Below are 21,033 nucleotides of genomic sequence, written 5' to 3' on the forward strand. Positions count from 1 at the left end.
TTTTAAATTTTTATTCAAATTTATTTATTTAAAATTCATAAATTGTCTCATGTCTGCTGCATTCAAATTCAAAACTTTTTTTAGTGGCATGAGACCGATAGAGTGACAGCTAAAGGAATTTTGAAGTCTCAGTAAAAAATTTATTCATAAAATTGTGACTTCAAATTCACAGAATTTTACTCAATGTAAAAATATATGAGGAATTTAAAAAAATATTCCAGTGAAATTTTTTTAGGTCAATAATTTGATAAAAATATCAATCTAGTGCAACGAGAACGATAGCGCAACAACTAAAAGAATTTTGAAGTCTCAGTAAAGAATTTACTCATAAAATTGTGACATAAAATTCATAGAATTTTACTATGCGTAAAAATATATGAGGAATTTCAAAAAAATATTTAGAAAATTCGTAATGAAAAAAACCAAAATTTTAATCATACTTTTTTTTTTAAATATATACAACAACCTGTATATTTATATATCATATATATTTACTTATGCGACATACATATCAATTGTTAATTTTTTAAACACTTGTCCTTCCATTGTTGCCAGTTCACTCCAGAATGTTCACTTTTTCTGCTCGCACACACACAAATATGTAAACACACGACAGCCTCCTGGCTCCAGAGAGTACCAGAGGGACACTATCACAATACAAACACAAAAATACCTACCATACATGTTTACTCAGTTGTAAGGTTGTAAGCGTCCCCACTCTCCCACGACCCCCACGAGCATTTAAAATTTTGAACGTTTGACCGTTGGAGTTTTTCTCTTTCTCGTGTTTCGTATTGTCTGCCGATTGGTGGGTTGACTTTCATGCTCGAGGGACCGGTTGGTCTTGAGCCTCCAGATTGGTCCATAAAAAGTAAACTACAGCGGCTGTTTGCTTGTGTGCAATCTCAGCATCAGCCTGTTGCTTCTCTCTGTTGGTGGCTGTGATGCTGATGCTGATGCTTTTTTTTCTTTTCTGTGCCTTTGCCTTTACTTGCATTTTTATTAACCACCAGCCACTGCCTGGTAAATGCCGAGTACGGTGACAGTGAGATTTGAATCTGTATTTAATTTACGTAAATAATTCATTACAAATTTACGCTCTACTATGTAGTGAAATCTAAAACAATAATTGCTAATTGTTGGAGAAGCAAGTGAAGGATTACGACAAATATTCGCTGATATACTTTGAGAAATCAGTTATTTGTTTCGTCATCAGTTTCGCATTCTTTTGCTTATGTAAACTACGTGGTAAGAATATATTTAAATACTGCGTATTTATTATTTTATTTTTTTGTATTTGAATATTTTTTTAGATAAATTATTGGAGACTTTTTGTGCGCATACTAGTAACTGCAATAAACAATAATATTTAATATAAATAAAAATGAGCGATTCAAGTGACAACATAAAGTATAAGTGGACACCAGACAGCACCTCGTTGTTGGTCTCAGTGTGGGCAGATCGGCAGGTGCAGAAGCAATTGGAGTATGCGACAAAACCGCAATTGATATGGGAAAGTGTCGCTCGGTATATGCGGAAAAAAGGGTATGAAGTTACTGCAAAACAATGCAGATCGCGAATGAAACAAGTCTTGGTCTGCTACAAAGAAGCTAAAAAAACAGGAACCAGAGCTGGAGTTGAACGTTACTATGAGTCTATTGACAGAGTACTTGAAAGCAAACGAATTGAGAAGAATATCATTAATGATAATGGAGTAGATACTGTCGGTAAGGCCTTGGATTATTTAATTTAATAATTGGGCGGTTGATTAATATTTAAATTTACTTCAGATTCTACTAAAGTTATCAAGTCACCGCCTAAGGACGTTAAGACGAATGTCAATATACGTATGCGTCAAAACAAATTTGATGATCCGCCGATTTCAATTAATAAAGACATTGAAGTCATACCCGGCGATTGGCAGTTTGGTGAGTAGTAATTTATTTAAATTTAAATGGAGATTTTAATTTTAATATTTTTTTTACAGAACGTGACGAATATGCAGACTCGTCGGAATCAAATGAAACAGTTCTTGCTAGACCAGTATATCGTTGCTTTTCACCGATGAAAAATGTTGGTACGAGTACAATTACAGAGACAATGCCACGTACTGGCAAATCTGCACGACGTTCACTGATTATTCCCAATGACGAAAGAATGAGGTATGAAAATCTCGACAGATTCTCCGAGGTACCGATTAAAAATAGCGTGCAGAATGTTCAGAATCAAATAATACAAGAGAATATGATGTTGAGAAGTCAATTACATGATAACATACAGCAGCAGTATCAGCCGGACTATCGTTCTTTGAATATAAATCCTGGACGAGCATCACTGCCTCAGCAAAATATACTGTATCATCCTAATCGTATTTCAACAAATATGGCGCGAATACAGAGTCAGTTGCAGCAGTACTCTATTGGAAATACCAACAATACAGCAGTGCCCCAAGAGCCGAGAAAAATAATGAACCCAAATGACAACAATGGTTTCTATCGTCAGTACCAGCGAGCTTTTGGCGACGGTTATTCGCAGGATATTGAGCCAAATTTGAATGACGGCTTTGGTCAGACATTGAAAAATAATAAAGCGCACAATCTTAATGAGACTTATGACCAGCCGATGATGCTAGACAATGAAATTCCGTGTCAAATAGATACGACGACGATTACTAATAATGCGACATTCAATGACGACACAATATCCATTGAATTTATTCAGGACTCGCCGAGTCCATCGGAAAATGAAGGGGTAGGAGTTAAGAGAAATGTTTATGACAACCGTGCTGATGTTCCGAACGCTCCTGTGAGAACTAAAAAAATTCAAAAGCTCGAGCAGTTGATGCTGAATGCCATCACGTCGCAGACAGAAGTTGTTAATAAAATCCTCGCTGCTCAAGATGTCATGGTGTCGCGTATCTTAGACTTTGATAAGGATCGTCAGAGCCGATTGGAAGACCGGTTGAATCAGCTGATGAATGTGGTACAGGCTACTGTTGCCAAAAAAGAAAACGGCTCTGAAGACATGCCAGCAGATCTGGGTCAGCAGGTTAATTTTCCAACTTGTTTTTCACCTCCACCAAGGCCAGGTGCTGTGCCACCTAAATTGGATCTCGTTCCACCGAAACCTTGTCGCGTACCTTGTACGAGTCCTTCAGGTAACATTGAATTGATAAATCAGAACCCCGTGCAAACTCGTCCTGGTGTAATTGGACCCAGTAAACCCGGCAGCATCTGGACAAAACTTGGCCCCGTATCGCAGTCTCCGTTCGTCAGAGCTCAGCAGCAAATTTCAGCTGTAACTAAAGCTGCCGAACACTGGCGCACTCAGTCATCTGCTGAACGTCGTATCGCACGTGCTTGCAGTTCAGTGACAAACACAAAGACATTAATTGAAGAAACGGTTAAATTTATAAACCATGAAAAATTAATGGAAGAACGAATTGAAAATGCGCGGCGCACTTTGATGCCAGAAAAAGACCAGACAGCGAGACGTAAATTGTTTGAGGCTGTTCCTGAAAAAAAAGAAGCTGACAGAAAAGAACCTTCAGCTGCCATTGTTCTGACGTCTGCTTTCTTGGACATTGAACGTCAAGCTGAAGAAAAATCGCGATATATATCAAGTCGATATGAAAATGAATCAAACTGCAGTGACGATTTACTAACCGGCCAAGGAGAAAGTTACGAACGTTTGCGACGGTTGAGTCTCCGTGCAAAACCCAAAGGCATTCAATCAAACATTTTATCTGACAAATTAGATACTTCAACACCAGCTAAAAATACTCGTGAAAATTATAATAATAATAATAATAATAATAATGATAATAATTATGACGATGAGCCACGACAAACTATACAGCAGCTCGCTGACTTGGTAATGAAGAGCGCGAGATTCCGAAATGTTGAGCCACTTAATCCAGTTAACAATCAACAAAAATTATCCGTTCACTTTCCGCAACAGAGACAAGATCTACCCACCCGACCTACGCGTGAAAAAGACACACAGCGACAGAGTTGCAATAAAGCTCTCGATTGGCTCCAAGACAAATATTCATACGGCGTAGGAAAGCAACAATACAATGACCCAATTTATAGCGGACATCCTATTGGTTTCACAACCGCGAATTTACATATTAATGATGAAAATATCATAAGACCGACGTTTGATCGTCAACTAGGATTCCGCCAAGACGTACTGAAAAAATACCAGGAGTTAAATGAACGTGAGTTGCGCAGAGAAATGAAACAAGAGCGTGGAATGCAGGGCGATTTGATAGACAGATACGTGCAGGATAACAGGAACCGCCGTCCAGCTGCTGCCGGTGATAACGACGAAGATGATGAGTTCCTCGACACTACGACGACTCTTCAGCCGTACAGGAAGACGTCATTAACTTCTTCCGGCTCTGCTACTGACCACTCTTCTAAGCCTGCTGCTAATTGTGTTATATCATAGCTACCGTCGTTCCAGTATATTTTTATACTTTTTTTATTATCATTATTAGTAATTTTTTTTTTAGGTAGCTTAGAAACATGCAATAATTTGTATGTGCAATTACTGACAGCTGCTAGTAGACCAGTAATACACGTCTTCCAAAATAAATCAATTATTTTGTTATTACTTTTATTTTTACTCATCATCTTTGAGTAAACTACTGCCATAATTTTATTAATTCTTATTTTACATATTATTATTATTATTCTTACGAGGTAAAAGACCTAATTATTGACAGTGTACCAATTATCGGCACTAAATTTCATTAAACATTTTAAAAATTTAAATATTTATAATTTTTTCAAAACATAAAAGTCTAGAAAATTTACTTCTAGTTTGCAATTCATCAATTGGGTCAAAAAAAAAATTCATGGCGGCCATAGAGATTATTTGACGTGTCAGTAATTGGTACATTTGAGTGATTCATAAAAAATGTTATATATTTATTAAAAAATTATATTTATTCGCAATAAATTAATCAATTAAAATTAAATATAATAAATAAATAAATAATGGCGCGTAATTTTATGGTGTCAATAATTGGGACTTGAACCTCAGTTATAGAAATATAAAGATTTATTATGTCGTAATTTTTGAGTTATAAATTTTTTTTATTGTCGATTAATAAATATAATGGCAATAAAATTTTGATACTGTACTTGATAAATAAAAAGTCTATCAATATATTATTTTTTTTAATAATTAATTATTTACCATTAAATTCTAAGTACATTCTAATTATTTTTCACAGCAGGTTGATTTAAATTATCGATATTTATGTCTTTTATATGCCCGCTAAAAATTACTGTGTGTTCGCTGACGATTTGCAGGACGAATGGTCTGTCTACATGAAAGTGCGCTCTCTTTAATGAGTTTTCACTGAACCCAAGTCTATTTTGAAGATCAAACACTGAAAGAAAATTTTATTTGTTGTTTATTTTATCAAGTATCGATTATTTATCCAAGACAATTATGCAGAAGAGTTAATGCAGGCAGAAGTTCAAGTAAAGACAAACAAAAAATTTTTTAGTCAAGTGTTACCTTTCCTCGAAGGTGCAGTGGCCGTAAAAAAGTGTAACTCCGTGAAAATCATCTAGTCGCTTAACAATCAAGTAGTAGAAAGGACGATCGACACGAAATTCAAACGGATATTGTATAGAGAACGATGTAATTTGTAAGCCTTGAATGTGTAACAATTTAAGAAACAACAGAGAGTTTAAAAAATATTAGTAGAGGCTTAAGGATTTGTAACATCGGTCAAGGACTTGGTTACGGCAATTAGTAACAAAAAGTATATTTTTAATTGCAGTTCACTTGAGACAAAAAACGTGCAGAGCAAAGAAACATGAAAGCTAGAGTTGCAATTAAAATTGATAATAATTAAAGTGACTTACCGGTGGCAGCTGCAGCTTCACTGCCTTCTTCATTGACTTCAATGAAAGCTTTTTGAACAATTTTGCTGACCTTCAACGCCGGGGAGTCTACTATACCCGTGAAATTAGCGCTGTCTTCAAACATTTGTTTCATTCCCAATTTGTTAAGTGAATTTTTGAGGTCTATTTTGCTCTCAATTTTAAATTTTGGTATAAATAAATCTATTTCGTACTGTTCACCGGACAATAATCTCTCGAATTTTATTTTATCGATACCTTCTTCGATGCTTCTTAGTCCGGTTACTTCATTCGGAAGAATTATAATCATACTGAGGGAATCATTTTCGTCGGTACTCTAAAATATTTTTATAAAAAAAAATTAACATTAAATTGATCATAATACGCAGGATAATTAAATGAAATACAATTTTACAGGTACCTCGTACGGTATTTCAATGAATCTCGCACTTAAATCAGGAAGTAGACCGTAGCGATAGTTTCCTAATCTATGCATCATTGGCACTGTTTTAGTTCTTACATCATCAAGATTAAAAGTCCTTGGTTGCGTGTCATTCACCACAAATTTATCAGCCCATTTGCCTTTGAAGTAAACGGCGTTCACGAGGACAAGCGCAGTGTCTGCATTGAGATCACCTATACATTTAAAATTTAATTTTCATCAATTTTCATCATCGTCAATACTAGTGTTGTATATATTGTTATTTCTAATAATTTTTACCAGGTTGAACGACATTTTTTATACGAGAATTAGTCTGCTCCTCGCACCAGCTATTTATAGTCTGACTCGCAGCATCAGCTTTCATGAAATCGAGACTTTCAGCAGCAGACCTGAATGTCGATTCAGTTATATTTCTAAACTCAGGCTTTATTGCCATTCCTTTGGCCACAAAAATTTTATTCGCCAACTTCACCTGAGCCTTTTTGATCGCCTAAAAAAATAACTCAAAATTTATGAGCGCGAATTTGGCTGCCGTCCGGCTATTTTTTAAATTTTTGAATAAATAAATAAAATGTACGAATAATAAAAATTAAAAAATGCGCACTTATTATTCCAATTATTTAGAGCGTGGTCAGAAATACACTCTGGAGATGAAAAATTACCTATCCAGATGTGATTAGTACCTTTGTAATGTTAAATCGCACCTCTGGTTCGACCAGAGGATATTCCTGAACGCAGGAGTTGAATATTTTTCTTCCAGAGTGTGTTTCTGAACACGCCCTTAATTTATTTATTTGAAACGTATTGTCCCGTATCTGCTACATTCACACCCATCAAAATTTACGTTCCCCGGAGAAAAATACCTTAAATTATTACTTACATTAAAATTATCAATCAAATAATTGATGCCATTTTTTTGAACGTTATTTTCATTGTCAGAGTGCAAAGCTGCTGTCATTTCATCAGCAGTTTTACCACGAGCACCATAAGAAGCCATCATCAGTACCATCGCAGCACTCAATGGTGAACAAATAAAATTATCTCCTACTTCATTTGATAGCGCCTATAAAATAAAAAATCAAATTAAATAAGAAAATAAATTGTCTCAATATTTAATTAATAGCCATGAAATGTACCCGCACATTGGTAGCAATTAATATTTAATGTCTTACCTCATAAAACTCAGATGAAAATTGATTGATACTATTCGATACCGCACGAATTGCATGACGTTTGTCATCGTTCGATAAATTTATTCTCAGCGAATTTGAATGTTGGATTGAAATAAAAATAAAACTCAGTACAATAATTCCTGTAATTAAATTTACAATAAATATTTTTCATATATTTTCCAAGTGTTTACGCTTTAGTCTGACTGTCAGTCGAAAACTTATTAATGGCTCAGTATTTTATTTGAAAATCAGCGGGTTTCAATGCTGATGATTTGAAAGTATTTATTGTAATAAATTAGACAACAATAGTAATTAAATTAATTATTTATAATTGTAAAACTTACTGGGATTCATAATGTGAATGACCTCAGATTAACTCTTACTGCGCTCAGAGAAAACTTTTAAAGTTCCGTTAATTACGATCAGAGTAATCGACACAACGGTAATCACAACAGTTATGGTCCCGAGAAACCAAGACGTCGACTACTTGAATTTATTCCACCCGACGTATTTTATCCCCCCACTTTATCAACAATCATCTGTTGTTACACAATAAAATATTTGTAAAAGTTTACCACTCAATTAAAATGTCTATCCGAAAATTTCCATGCTGTCATTTCTAATTCTTACTCTTATCAACACTAATTACTTATTACTAATTACTAATTATCTGTCAATTATTCCAAAGTACAGTAAATAAATATTTTAGAGCGGTATAGATTAATTAAAATAATAATTGTAATTATTATTTACAAATGAGCTTAAGGCCAAGGCCAAAGTCGGAGCGAAGGTTTATGACCTTTCGTCGTACAAACAAATTTTCCGATTCGTTTATTTTAAGATTTAATGATAAGAAATTCAAATTCTTTTGAGTGAATTTTCACATGCGTCGCAGCATTCTTTTTCTTTGATCATCGCCCGGCCGCATTGACATTTTGGAGGCCGTTTAATACGAGGCACACCATCGCAAGCATCCTCTTCTTGTTTAACACACGGGGCACAGCAACAAATTTCACATGGATCCTAATAATTTATAAAATAATTAGTTATCAATTATAATTGAATCAATACTCTAATTGTTGATCATCAATCAAAACTACCCAGGGAAAAAATCCGTATCAAGTATGAACATTTTTTGTATCCGACCATATCTACATGGAGAAATGAATAGTAACCATTCCTGGTACGTTTATAAAATATCCATATCGTTATGGTAATAATTACTTTGAATTATAGGATAGGCCCATACATTCTGGAAAAAGTTTCCATAACTATGGGAACAATTTCTATCATTATGGTAACAGTTCTCATATCGCATGGTAATGGAATTATTGTAATGATTACCATACTCAGGAATGATTTCCATAAGCAAATAGGAATAAATCCTAAGTGTATATAGAAATAAACCATATAATAAGCCATTACCATATAGTACGGTAATCATTCGCATACAGTATGTATATATATTGTAACGATTACCATACTATCACAGAAACAATTTCCTGGTGGAAATTTTTCGGAATTTTCTCTGAAAAACTCAGTTCTAAAGTTCCAAAGACTTTTTCAAAATTCTAAAGACTTTTGCAGAGTTTTTCCAGAGAAAAGTCCGAAAAATTTCCACAGGGTTATATACCATAGTAACATAGTAATGATCACTGCAATTCTTTAGGAACTATTCCGACATCGTATGGAGATGAAAACCAACATATGGACAGGAATTTTTATCATAACTTATATGGGTGCCATTCCTATAATCGGTATTTTTAAAAAACTTGTCACCATACAATATGTGAAACATTCTCATAATATTATGGTAATCATTACCGTAATATATGGTAACGGTTACTATACCATTGCAGCAACAATTACCGTAGTGATATAGTAACGATTGCCATAATTTCATATGAACTATTCCACTATCATATAGGAATGAAACCCATATAAATATGAATATTTACCATAACTTATATGGGTGCCATTCCTATAATATATTGTAACTGTTACCGTAACTTTCTCTCCGTGTAAGTATTTTTTCCCGGGTAAAGTCTGATCTTGATAAAATAATTTACCTGCATTTTTATTTGACAAAAACTACGTTCGCATAATTTCCGCAACTCGCGTTGATAATCTCTGGCGATTCTTTCTTGTATCGTAATTTTTTCTAACGACTGAGGTAATTTCTTATTTCTATTTTGATCACCATTTAATTGTAGCTCTTTTTTCTTATCATTATTATGACTCAGCTTATCAATATCATGCTCATTAACAGTTCGAAATTTATCAATAAATTCATTCAGTGCCGTCAGTATTTTACTCCAAGATATTTTTTGACGATAACAGTCGATCATATCAGGCGGGTTTTCAGAAACTATAAATATAATTTATTATTTTAAATAACCGGTTACTAATTACCTAAATAAAAATCAACGCCTACGATTTTTAATTATTCCATCAGCAGTAGATCCGCGTAAATTATCCATATTTTTAAATTTCGCTCTAAATTTAAATTATTTACTGATAATTTGAATTTTTTTTAAATATTTAAATGTTTTACAAATAATTAAAAGTGTAATAAAAAATTTCAAACTAACAAATGACAATTAAATAAAATAAATAAATAAAAATATCCTTATATATTTATATATTTATTTATCTATAAAATACCGCCAAATTTAACTGCTCCATCTAGCGTTTTCGATATTTATTTACCCATTAACCTTTTTCTCTTTTACTTGACAGGCATTCCAATAAATAATTAAAAAAAAAAACAAGAAATCATACATAATAATAATAATAAAAATAATAATAACATTAATTGATTTAATACAGAGCCAATGTAATTATGAAAGAAACACAATAAATTACTATGAGATATAAAATGACTGAAATAAAAAAAATTTCAAATCAATAAAATATTAAAGCGAGATCTCGAGTGTTATTTTTTCGAGTCGCGTCAGTGGATTGGGCTGAAAAAACTCTAATTATTTTTAATTGCCACGTAATTTCGTAATATGGTATAATAACATACGGATGATAATTAAACGTGTACCTTATCGTAATAATATTTTATGATCTAATATCATAAAGATAACAAAAATGCCTAGTAAAAAAAAAAAATACAATGCCCGATTTCCAGCAGTAAGTTGCATTATTTATACACTCATACATTATAATCATATATTATTTAACTATTTTTTAATAATCAGTTTAATATTTTTTTTTTTTAAATACTGGAGTTAATATCTAATTTATTTATTTATTATTTTTGTTTATTTATTTAAATTCGATGACAGTTGTCCGTAATCTTAACCTCAACTTTTCTTGTTCTAGGGACGCATAAAGAAAATAATGCAAACTGATGAAGAAGTTGGAAAAGTTGCTCAAGCTGTACCAATTATTATTTATATCCTTTTATTAAACTAAATAATTAATGAAATTTAATTTTGCTGACGTCTAATAATTTTTTGATTTTTTTCAAAACGATTAATTATAAAAAAAATTTTTTTAATTAATTGCACCTATAGTTAATTTAATTTCCTACATGTGGACATTTTTTTTTTGTAATTAATTAGTTGAAGAAAATGAGAAAATTGTTAATTGTCTGCTGACTTCAGGATCAGTTATTTAAATATGATACTGAAGTTAGCAGACGTCTAATAGTTTTGGATTTTTTTTAGACAATAAAACAAAAAAAAAATATTTTAAAAAATTGCACCTGTAGTTTTTAAAATTTTCTACATGAGCATATTTTTATTTTATTTTTTTGCAATTGATTTGTTGAAAAACAAAAATTCAAAAATTTTTAAATGTATGCTAACTTCAGGATCATATTTAAATATCTGATTAATACATTTAGTTTTTAAATATCGTGACAGTACTAATTGATCCTTAACCATTTCTATACCTAGAACATTAGAACTCTTTGTACATTCATTGTTAACAAAAACAATGCAGATTACTAGTACTAAAAATGCCAAAACACTCAGTCCATCTCACATGTAAGTTTTCAAATTAATCTACTGAAAAATTTAAATTTTATTAACTAATAGTTCTACTGTATTCTAGATTTTTAAATTAACATTATAAATTAAAAATTTTTAAATTCTAGTTAATATCATGACTCATTTTACAATAAATTAATAAATCAAAAGATAGAATAATTAAATAATTAATACTGTTTGTAGGAAACAATGTATTTTATCAGAAAGTCGTTTTGATTTTTTGAAAGACCTAGTAAAAAGTGTTCCTGACGTTTCAAATACTGATGACGAAGTACAAAGTCCACCAATGACACCAGCACCTATGGGAATAAATTTAATAAATCCAACAGTGAATACGCTACGTATTCAACCCGAAATACGGTAAAATATAATGAGTGTGAATGCAGCAGACTCGAGACAATTTATAAATTTTGAATACATAAATAAATTAATTTTAAAAATGCGCGCAATGATTTTTCAAATATTTGAATACGCATTTTAAATTTTTATTCCATGTACATTTTATTTATTTATTCAAAAATTTTTAAATTGTCAATTGTCAGCTATAATCCCAGTCATCAAATAATAAAAATAATAATGGATTTTAGTGATTAATTTAATTAATTAATAAATTTATATATTTATTTAGAATCCCGAAGGAATTGACAATAACAAGAAAATCAACAGAAGTCAATAATCATTCAAAAGACTGCCTAGACGCTATTAAAATCAATGTTAATACAATAGAAGAGGGATCGTCCTCACCAAATCGAGTTCCTAATTTTCAAATTTCAATGCCGTCGTCATTTACCGATGGTAAACCTAATTTTTATACTGAATTAAATCCGTTGAATTTGTCAACGCAGACTAAAGAACCCAATTCATCATTAATTAACACTAATAGTATTGATGAAGATTATGATACATAAATATATATATAAATAATTATTATTTTTTTTAATATATTAAAAATAAACTTTGTATGTGTTTTAAAAATTTATGGAATTGTCTGTTGTTTAGATGTTAAAAAAAAAAGTAATTGTGTCAGCACATAAGATTATAATTTTGTATGAGTTACTAGATGCTATTAATTACTTTTAAAACTTATGTAAGTGTTTTTTTATTTTATTTTTGAACAAATATTTAAAAAGTCATTAAAATATTATCATACGATCATATTAAGTATTAGTTTGATTTTTTTAAATTATCAAAATTAAATAATTAACAAACACGAGTGACTGATTTTTTTTTAGTAATTATTAAAATTTATAAATATTATTTTAATAATTATTTATAACTGTAAAAAAATATAATTAAATTTACTAGAGTAAATTACATTCGATAATTTTTTTAATTTTTTAAATTCATTATTTATTTATTTCTTTTTTTTTATCTTTTTCTCTGTATTTATTTTACGTGTACATAAAAAATAGTACAATATTTTTACTATGAGTACATCCAATGACACAATAATTGTTTATCAACAAATGAATTTATAAATTTGTCAGTAAAATTTTAATTAAAAAGACACTGGTTATTTAACGAGAAAACTCGCTGATAATAATTATTTAAAAAATACTCAAATTTATTTATTTATTAATTAATTAATTATAATTTAATGATATATAAAATATTGTTTTTAACAATGTCATACATTTTTATTACGCTATTAAATTTACAATTAATTATCAATATTATAATTAACCTTTAAATATTTTATTTATTTATTTATTTATTAATTAATTTATTATTTTTTTTAATTTTAATTCAAATTAATTAAGTACAGCACGTGTTTGTGCGCTCGTAATTTTTAAGTTTTACCGAAACAAAAATCAAAATCTTATACTGTACAGAGTATTTAAATTTAAAAATGAATTTTATTGACACAATACTAAAGTCTATTGCCGCATAAATATTTTTTTTTTTTAATAGTACGTTAATTACAATTTTTAAATGCAAAAAAAAACAGCAATGTACAAAATGCTTATAATATATTGTTCGTTTTTGCATGTCAAATAAAAAAATAATTATAATAATATTAATATTATTAATAATAATAATAACTATTATTATGGAATATAATAAAATAATTAATACATACAATTAATGTGATTATTATAGTAATGATAAACAGAAGTAGTTATGCAGTTTAAATTTACATAGCATAGAAATTTTAAAAAATCGTTTAACGGATTTCAAATTTAATTTAACGGTGATGAATGATATGATGTATGAAGAATAAATGATTTGATGATTGTGATGATCGTAAAAAACGAGAGTACGAAGACGATAATGGAAATTTTAAATATTCTTTTATACGTACTTAATAATAATAATAATAATATTAGAAAAAAAAGTATTAATTATTAATAATAATTGAGACGTAATACTGTGATAAGTTCAATTGTCTATACCGTCATAGCGAGACTCGCATTTTCCTAATAAATGTAATACAGGAGCAATATTATAAGGGAATAACGATTTAGATACAAGTCTATCAATAGATAATCGTAGTCTTATAAGTACTGTCATGGTATCATCTAAATCTCTACCACAACACGATACGAATTCATGCCAATTACGTTTTATGTACTTTAGAAACCTAAGTAAATAAAGTAAAAAGCAAGTTTCGTTGCTAACGAGATAATCCAACAGAACGTCATGATCGTGAGAAACGGCTTTTATGAACTGGACAAAGGTCAGAGTCGGACTGAGCATTTGGGCCAGTTCATTTTGGGGAGGCCCGCGGTAAAATAATCCCACGGCGACGTCGAGACAGCAAACCATACCCTCGATCAGAGAGTCGTCTTGGTCGTGAAACAGCTGGACGACCCACTGGGACAGAGGCATCACTGGATGAAAAGGCATAAGATTTTTCACGCACTGATCCAGTTGTCTCAAGACTTCTCGGATGCTGCGCTCGATTACTGCCATGTCCGCGTCGAGATCCTCAGCCTCGGAGCCCAGTGACGAGTCGCTGGTGTCACTGCGTGTCTCTTTCACCGTCACTGCGACGCTTTTTAGCACCAGCAGAACAAGTTTCTGCAGAAGCGGTCGGTCGCCGTCTCCCGATCCGCCGCCGAATCTCCCGGAGCCGTGTCGGTAGGGCAGACCATCCAGCAGCCTCCAGTCTTTGACAGCACGTACGACCACGTGGGCCAGTGAGCAAGGCTCCTCGGGTAGATTATCCTGCAGCGAAAGTGTGCTTCCGTAGCAGAGTACTTCATTGAACAAGCCCAGCAAATGCCTCCAAATAATACCCGGTACGTTGTTATTTAGTAAGACAACCAGACTGTCAAGCTGAGAGTAAAAGAGCTTGGTGTCGATGACCGACAGGTTGGCCTTGACCGATATAATTGACTCCCACAGGTCTAGGAAAGTTATAACCGCAGACTCGTGTTGCGGCGTATAAGATCCGAGAATCGCGTCGAACTTGTTGACCAGCACTGACCACTTTGACTCGAGAGCTTTCACGCACATGGCTTTCACTGGGGTACTGTCCAAGCTCTCGGATTCAGACACGTCTAAATAATCACAGTTAGGTGGTGAGTACTGACTGTCTGAATCATCAAGTGGATTTATTCCATAGTCTTTGTGCTCAACAACTCTCTTGATAATGTCCAGTGTAAACAGCATTTGACTCGGCGAGCTGGTATTCACCAGCGAGTGAGTCAATCTCTCCAGCCATCTTTCCTCGGTATTTTTAGTTATTATAAAAAACGAGGCAAGAGCACGGCTCGCTGTAAAAGACACAAACTTGTTTGACGTACACGACAAATCAATCAGCTGATCAATTATCCCGTACTCGTTTCTCGTCAATGCCTCGCAGACATTCACCACCCGACGACACATTCGACCGCGTTTATTCTGCTTTATCGCAAGATCGAAAAGCAATTGAAGGCCACTTATGTACTCTAAAGTTCTTTCGGGATCCCACTCGGACAGACCACCAGTGCGTCGGTCATTACTGACCCCGTTCGTCGATCGTGTGGTTGAACTTACAAAGGGTTTTCTTAGACTGCTCTCGGGAATTCCACACAGACACTGCTCCAGCAGACTCTTCTGAAACCTCTCCATGTCCGTGATAAGCTCATCCTCACTGTCCTCATCGTACTCTTCGCTCACAATCCTCTGCTTCTTCTTTGCTGGCTCCTCCATTTCACTCAATCAACTCACCAATAAAAAATTAGATCAGCCTTGTCCTTATTATCAGGTTACTCTTGACCCAGACATGACTGGACTCGGTTGCTGTACAACGACCGAGAAATAATTATCATCTATCATCGAATTATCATTCTAGATAAAAATAAAAAAAACACTGGTAAAAATTTAAACTTTAAATAAAAAGATCTTAAATTAATTGCATGCGATAATTAAATTTAAAAAAAGGTAAATTACTGTACGTACTCATTGACATCAGTGCTACAGGACAGATAAAACATTTTAGCTTCTGTTTTTAACTTTGCCGCTTCGTAAAACTGTTGCTTCTTACGAGGATTAAGCATGCGCAGGTATAACCCTCGATTGTTTTCAATTTTCCTCTTCACTTAAATTCATTTATCATCACAAATAATAATTATTGTTGATTAAACAATTTAAAAATAACACAATGGATACCTCAATATGATGATAAACAAACCAATGCATCGGTTTACAGGGTGATAAAAATTCATTGACTTACGAGTGCATACTTTTGTTTGTGTAAATCAAACGACTTAACAAAACGTCTAGATTTTTAAAAAATCTAAATATACTGATAATAAATAACTGCTGGGATGATAAACTTTACAATTACCAATTTATCGCCATTTAATTTATGATAAATAATAAAATATTATTTGTTTATATGTATATGTATATTATATATATAAATGAAGGAATTTTCTTATGACTAGGAAGAGGCGTACTGTTGAGCACCAAACGGGAAGAGGTTTGCTACGTTGCCACATGTACACATTGCTATGGACAAAATAAAATAATTTATTTAAAATACACATATATCAATAATTAGTATACACTAATAACTAATACATAATATTAATAATTCAAATAATTATTTATTGGATTAATTTTATTTATTTATTTAATATTATTACAAATAATAAGTACGGCATCACTCGGAGCTGCGTAACACAGTAGCTGTCACTTTAACATTCCACTTATCACTAATCTCAAAAACATTAATTACAAATTTAATTGATTTTTTATTATTTTTACCGGCTGTTATTTTTATTTTAAATGACACATTAGACATTTTTCCCATTAACTTTGCCCTGTAATTTAAATTTTTATCATAAATATATCGTCTGTTTGGCAACGTCGCAATTACAGTAGCACATATTTGTTATTTCTGTGTTATTTATATATATGTATATATATTTTTTGGGATACTATGGTCATTTCCGGTTATTTTGACGTTTAATATTTTTACACAGATGGCGGTAGCTTTCAAATGTCGCGCTAAAATATATGCGTTGTAAATAATCGTCTTTTATAAAATAATTATTTAAATTTAAAAAAAGTCTGTTTTTTTTTTTTTAATTAATTTTTGTTAATTAGTTTTGATAATTGATGAGTAAGTACTCAAATGAGTGTCAGAATGATTAGTTACTGTGCGGTTGTATTTAAACGTAATTATTTGCCGGCATAACCTAAAGTTTGAAAAAAGTAAATAAATAATTTTTAAATATTTTTAAATAATTAATTAATTTATTGTAATTAATAATGAAGTAAGTACTGGAATTTTATTAATTAGTTTATTATTTTATTTTTGTTTTTACTTACTGACAATTCATTGCAGGATAAGTGTCGATGGTTTAATTGTCTACTTTCCCTACGATTATATTTATCCAGAGCAATATGCCTACATGTTGGAGCTCAAAAGAGGCTTGGATGCCAAGGTAATTTATTTGACTTTAATTTAATTGCCTCAGTGGTTTTGGTAATTAAAATTCAGCTAATTATTTATTTTAATTTGTCAGGGTCATTGTCTGCTGGAAATGCCTTCTGGCACTGGAAAGACGGTCACTTTACTATCGTTAATTGTCGCTTACATGCTGGAGAATCCCTCGGCTGTTACTAAACTAATATATTGTTCTCGAACTGTGCCTGAGATTGAAAAAGTCATTGAGGAATTGAAGAAGCTTATGGATTACTACGAAAAAGAAACGGGCAGTCCGCCTAGGATGGTTGGACTTGTCCTCAGTTCTAGGAAAAATATGTGTATACACCCGGAAGTATGATCAATTATTTTTTTTTTATTTTGTTTTGTTATTAATGAGAGCGATAGAATCGGATTGATGATTATTTTTGTTTCTAAAGGTCAGCAAAGAGCGAGATGGAAAGATCGTTGACGGTCGCTGTCATTCATTAACGGCTTCATATGTGAGAGCCAGACATAATTATGACGAAAGTACACCGATTTGTAGCTTTTATGAAGGCTTTGACTTGGAAGCTCGCGAACGAGTTATGCCACCGGGTATTTATTCGATTGACGATGTCAAAGAATATGGCAGAGACAGAAATTGGTGTCCGTATTTTCTTGCTAGACTCGCTGTAGGTATTTTTTTATGTAAGGGAGTAGACCAAGTACCCGATCAGGGAACTAATATTCGACCACTTCATGAATTTGTGTATTTATATTGAGTCAAATTTAGTAAATCCTCAAAAAATTAGTCTATTTTTTCATACGATCATTAAAAAACTGGTACTGGACCTCTGACTTGCAGTCTATGGTTACTAAGTATTCATTTTACAATCTATCGCTTAAACTGTAAATTCTGTATCATATAGATATACAAATACATGAGTGATAGGGTACTGGGTCTGCTACCTTAATGACTAAATTGTAAAAAGTATATGGATTATTTTAATACTTATATTTTTAGATAATGCAAGCACACTTTGTTGTATACAGTTATCACTATCTACTGGATCCGAAGATTGCTCAGACGGTTTCCAAAGAGCTTGCTAAAAATTCAGTTGTTGTTTTTGACGAAGCTCACAACATTGGTACTGCTCATACATTTAATTTATGCATTAATAATTATTAAATAAATAATACTTTCAGATAATGTCTGCATTGATTCGATGAGTGTCAAAATTACTCGGAAGACGATGGAAAAATGCTCAGCAAACATTCAGTTATTAGAAAAAACAGTAGCTGAGTATGTTAGCATTTTCATATGATACTTTATTTTTTTTTAAATTTATGTTTAATTTAATTAAATTACAAATGACAGAATGCGAGATGAAGATGCTAATAAATTAAAAGAAGAGTATCAGAGGCTAGTGGAAGGTTTGAAAGATGCTCAAGTTTCCAGAGAAACAGATGTTGTGTTGGCCAATCCAGTCTTACCAGATGAAATTTTAGAAGGTGATCACTGAGTGATAAATATTTCTCACTATTTATTTATAATCATAGCAATTATTAAAATGGAGCTGATAATTATTTACAGAGGTAATTCCTGGGAATATAAGAAATGCTGAGCATTTCGTCAGTTTCCTTAAGCGTTTTGTGGAGTATTTAAAAACGAGATTGCGAGTCCAGCATGTGGTTCAAGAAACACCGGCATTATTTCTCCGCGACCTGCAGGGTAAAGTTTGCATTGAACGAAAGCCGCTTAAATTTTGCGCAGAAAGACTCGCGTCTCTTCTGCGAACCATGGAGATAACGGATTTGACAGATTTTTCGTCATTGATTCTTGTGACCCATCTCGCGACTCTGGTTTCCAGTTACACGACTGGATTTACGATAATAGTCGAACCTTTTGATGACAGGACACCAACTGTTTTGAACCCGGTCCTGCATTTCAGTTGCATGGACTCGTCTATTGCAATGAAGCCAATTTTTGACAGGTTTCAATCTGTCATTATAACATCCGGTACACTGTCGCCTTTAGACATGTACCCGAAAATTTTAAATTTCCATCCTGTTATCATGACTTCTTTCACGATGACCTTGGCAAGGCCTTGCTTGTTGCCCATGGTAACTAATTATTTTTTTTATTGCTGATAATTAAACTAATGAGGCGTTTAAGTATAAATTTTAATATTTATAGATTGTATCAAAAGGTAACGATCAAGTTGCCATTTCTTCAAAGTATGAAACGAGAGATGATGTAGCGGTGATAAGAAATTACGGGCAACTTTTGGTAGAGTTTGCAGCTGCTGTACCTGATGGACTTGTATGCTTTTTCACGTCTTATTTGTACATGGAATCAGTTATCGCAGCTTGGTAAATTTATTTTTCATATTTTACTGACTCGTTATTTTTTTTTCAATGTCATTATAATTGCAGGTATGATCAAGGAGTTGTTGATCAACTGCAGAGACACAAGCTTCTTTTTATCGAGACTCAAGACTCGGCAGAAACTAGTCTAGCTCTCGTTAATTACATAAAAGCTTGCGATAGTGGCAGAGGAGCGGTACTGCTATCAGTAGCAAGAGGTAAAGTCTCTGAAGGAGTTGATTTCGATCATCATTTAGGCAGAGCTGTACTTATGTTTGGGATTCCTTATGTGTATACTCAGTCCCGTATATTGAAAGCTCGGCTGGATTATCTTAGAGATCAATTCCAAGTTAGTAATTAAATAACAATAATTATAATCAATCTTATTGCTGATTATAATTTTTTTTAATTACTCATCAGATACGAGAAAACGATTTTCTGACGTTTGATGCTATGAGACACGCCGCTCAGTGTATTGGTCGTGTATTGAGAGGAAAAACCGACTACGGTATTATGGTTTTTGCTGATAAGGTAAATATTTATTGAACAATACTTTCAATGAAGAAAAAAAACGAGTCTTTGAGTGTAAATTTTATTTCTTAACTTGTTTTCAGAGATTTTCTAGAGCTGACAAACGAAGTAAAATACCCAAGTGGATACAGGAACATTTAACTGATAGTTTATGTAATTTATCTACAGAAGAAGCAGTACAGGTATTTTTATTTATTTATTTTAGGTTTTTATGATGTGATATATATTTTAAAAATTTTTAATAGATTGCCAAGAGATGGCTAAGGCAAATGGCCCAACCATTTTCACGAGAAGACCAATTGGGTCTGTCATTACTTACGAAAGAACAAGTTGAAAAGAAAGAGGCTAAAAAAATCGAAGAACAGGCTCAACAAAACTGATATTTAATAATATTGTGTACTATACAATTTTTATAATAACAAAATATTCATGAAATTTATAAATTCAAATATTTCATTAGCTCAGTCTACTTGTTTTTATTTTTTGAATTACTACCAGTTGGACTGCATCTAGAAAATTGAAACTTTAAGGGGAAAAAAAAAATTTCAGTACTTACGTCTACTGAGAACACTCCGACAATTACTCTTTACACTGCATTGAATTTGAATACTTATATTATTTCATTTGCGCGACGATATTTTTTAAACTCCTCTAATGGCGAGATATTTGAGAGGTTCAAAAAGCGCGCAATTATTTAAATAAATAAATAATTAATAGGCATTTTTATCAAAAAATTTTTTTTTAATAAAATATTAATGAAAAAATTACAGAATGCTTGAAATATTAAATTGTA

The 21,033-nt window shown here is 32.1% G+C and overlaps 6 protein-coding genes across 9 annotated transcripts; 3 read left to right on the forward strand and 3 right to left on the reverse strand.

Annotated features, from left to right (window-relative positions):
• Nucleotides 1–824: 824 nt before the first annotated feature.
• On the forward strand, nt 825–5,178 carry LOC130666625 (uncharacterized). Its single transcript, XM_057467805.1, has 4 exons — nt 825–1,248; nt 1,314–1,727; nt 1,791–1,928; nt 1,988–5,178. Exons 2-4 carry the CDS (start codon nt 1,385–1,387, stop codon nt 4,453–4,455), a joined length of 2,949 nt encoding a protein of 982 aa, XP_057323788.1. The 5' UTR covers nt 825–1,248; nt 1,314–1,384; the 3' UTR covers nt 4,456–5,178.
• Nucleotides 5,077–7,997, reverse strand: LOC130666631 (antichymotrypsin-2-like). 2 transcript variants are annotated; one of them, XM_057467815.1, is made up of 8 exons: nt 7,844–7,997; nt 7,500–7,639; nt 7,208–7,390; nt 6,607–6,817; nt 6,307–6,521; nt 5,889–6,222; nt 5,536–5,674; nt 5,262–5,404 (listed from the first exon to the last, which is right to left on the reverse strand). In XM_057467815.1, the coding sequence occupies exons 1-8, from the start codon at nt 7,851–7,853 to the stop codon at nt 5,398–5,400; spliced, it is 1,239 nt and encodes a 412-aa protein (XP_057323798.1). In that variant the 5' UTR covers nt 7,854–7,997; the 3' UTR covers nt 5,262–5,397. The 2 variants fall into 2 exon arrangements, with proteins under 2 accessions (XP_057323797.1, XP_057323798.1); XM_057467814.1 differs by lacking the exon at nt 5,536–5,674 and having other exon boundaries at nt 5,077–5,404.
• A 193-nt stretch (nt 7,998–8,190) lies between these two features.
• LOC130666634 (uncharacterized) lies at nt 8,191–10,089 on the reverse strand. The gene is made up of 3 exons (XM_057467819.1): nt 9,934–10,089; nt 9,569–9,867; nt 8,191–8,522 (listed from the first exon to the last, which is right to left on the reverse strand). The coding sequence occupies exons 1-3, from the start codon at nt 9,977–9,979 to the stop codon at nt 8,358–8,360; spliced, it is 510 nt and encodes a 169-aa protein (XP_057323802.1). The 5' UTR covers nt 9,980–10,089; the 3' UTR covers nt 8,191–8,357.
• Nucleotides 10,090–10,228: 139 nt separating this feature from the next.
• On the forward strand, nt 10,229–12,695 carry LOC130666633 (uncharacterized). Its single transcript, XM_057467818.1, has 5 exons — nt 10,229–10,637; nt 10,830–10,902; nt 11,404–11,497; nt 11,684–11,860; nt 12,129–12,695. Exons 1-5 carry the CDS (start codon nt 10,596–10,598, stop codon nt 12,406–12,408), a joined length of 666 nt encoding a protein of 221 aa, XP_057323801.1. The 5' UTR covers nt 10,229–10,595; the 3' UTR covers nt 12,409–12,695.
• Nucleotides 12,696–12,901: 206 nt separating this feature from the next.
• On the reverse strand, nt 12,902–16,804 carry LOC130666627 (protein lines). 3 transcript variants are annotated; one of them, XM_057467809.1, is made up of 3 exons: nt 16,576–16,804; nt 15,887–16,438; nt 12,902–15,775 (listed from the first exon to the last, which is right to left on the reverse strand). In XM_057467809.1, the coding sequence occupies exon 3, from the start codon at nt 15,635–15,637 to the stop codon at nt 13,880–13,882; it is 1,758 nt and encodes a 585-aa protein (XP_057323792.1). In that variant the 5' UTR covers nt 15,638–15,775; nt 15,887–16,438; nt 16,576–16,804; the 3' UTR covers nt 12,902–13,879. The 3 variants fall into 3 exon arrangements, with proteins under 3 accessions (XP_057323792.1, XP_057323793.1, XP_057323790.1); XM_057467810.1 differs by having other exon boundaries at nt 15,887–16,025; nt 16,097–16,804; XM_057467807.1 differs by having other exon boundaries at nt 15,887–16,804.
• Nucleotides 16,805–16,931: 127 nt separating this feature from the next.
• On the forward strand, nt 16,932–20,930 carry LOC130666626 (general transcription and DNA repair factor IIH helicase subunit XPD). The gene is made up of 13 exons (XM_057467806.1): nt 16,932–17,208; nt 17,280–17,379; nt 17,461–17,715; nt 17,801–18,034; nt 18,367–18,490; nt 18,549–18,645; nt 18,721–18,854; nt 18,937–19,466; nt 19,540–19,715; nt 19,779–20,058; nt 20,130–20,240; nt 20,324–20,422; nt 20,486–20,930. The coding sequence occupies exons 1-13, from the start codon at nt 17,204–17,206 to the stop codon at nt 20,618–20,620; spliced, it is 2,280 nt and encodes a 759-aa protein (XP_057323789.1). The 5' UTR covers nt 16,932–17,203; the 3' UTR covers nt 20,621–20,930.
• The last annotated feature ends 103 nt before the right edge of the window (nt 20,931–21,033 follow it).

The sequence above is a fragment of the Microplitis mediator genome, chromosome 4 (genome assembly GCF_029852145.1).
Source record: "Microplitis mediator isolate UGA2020A chromosome 4, iyMicMedi2.1, whole genome shotgun sequence".
In the NCBI taxonomy this organism is placed as follows: Eukaryota; Metazoa; Arthropoda; class Insecta; order Hymenoptera; family Braconidae; genus Microplitis; species Microplitis mediator.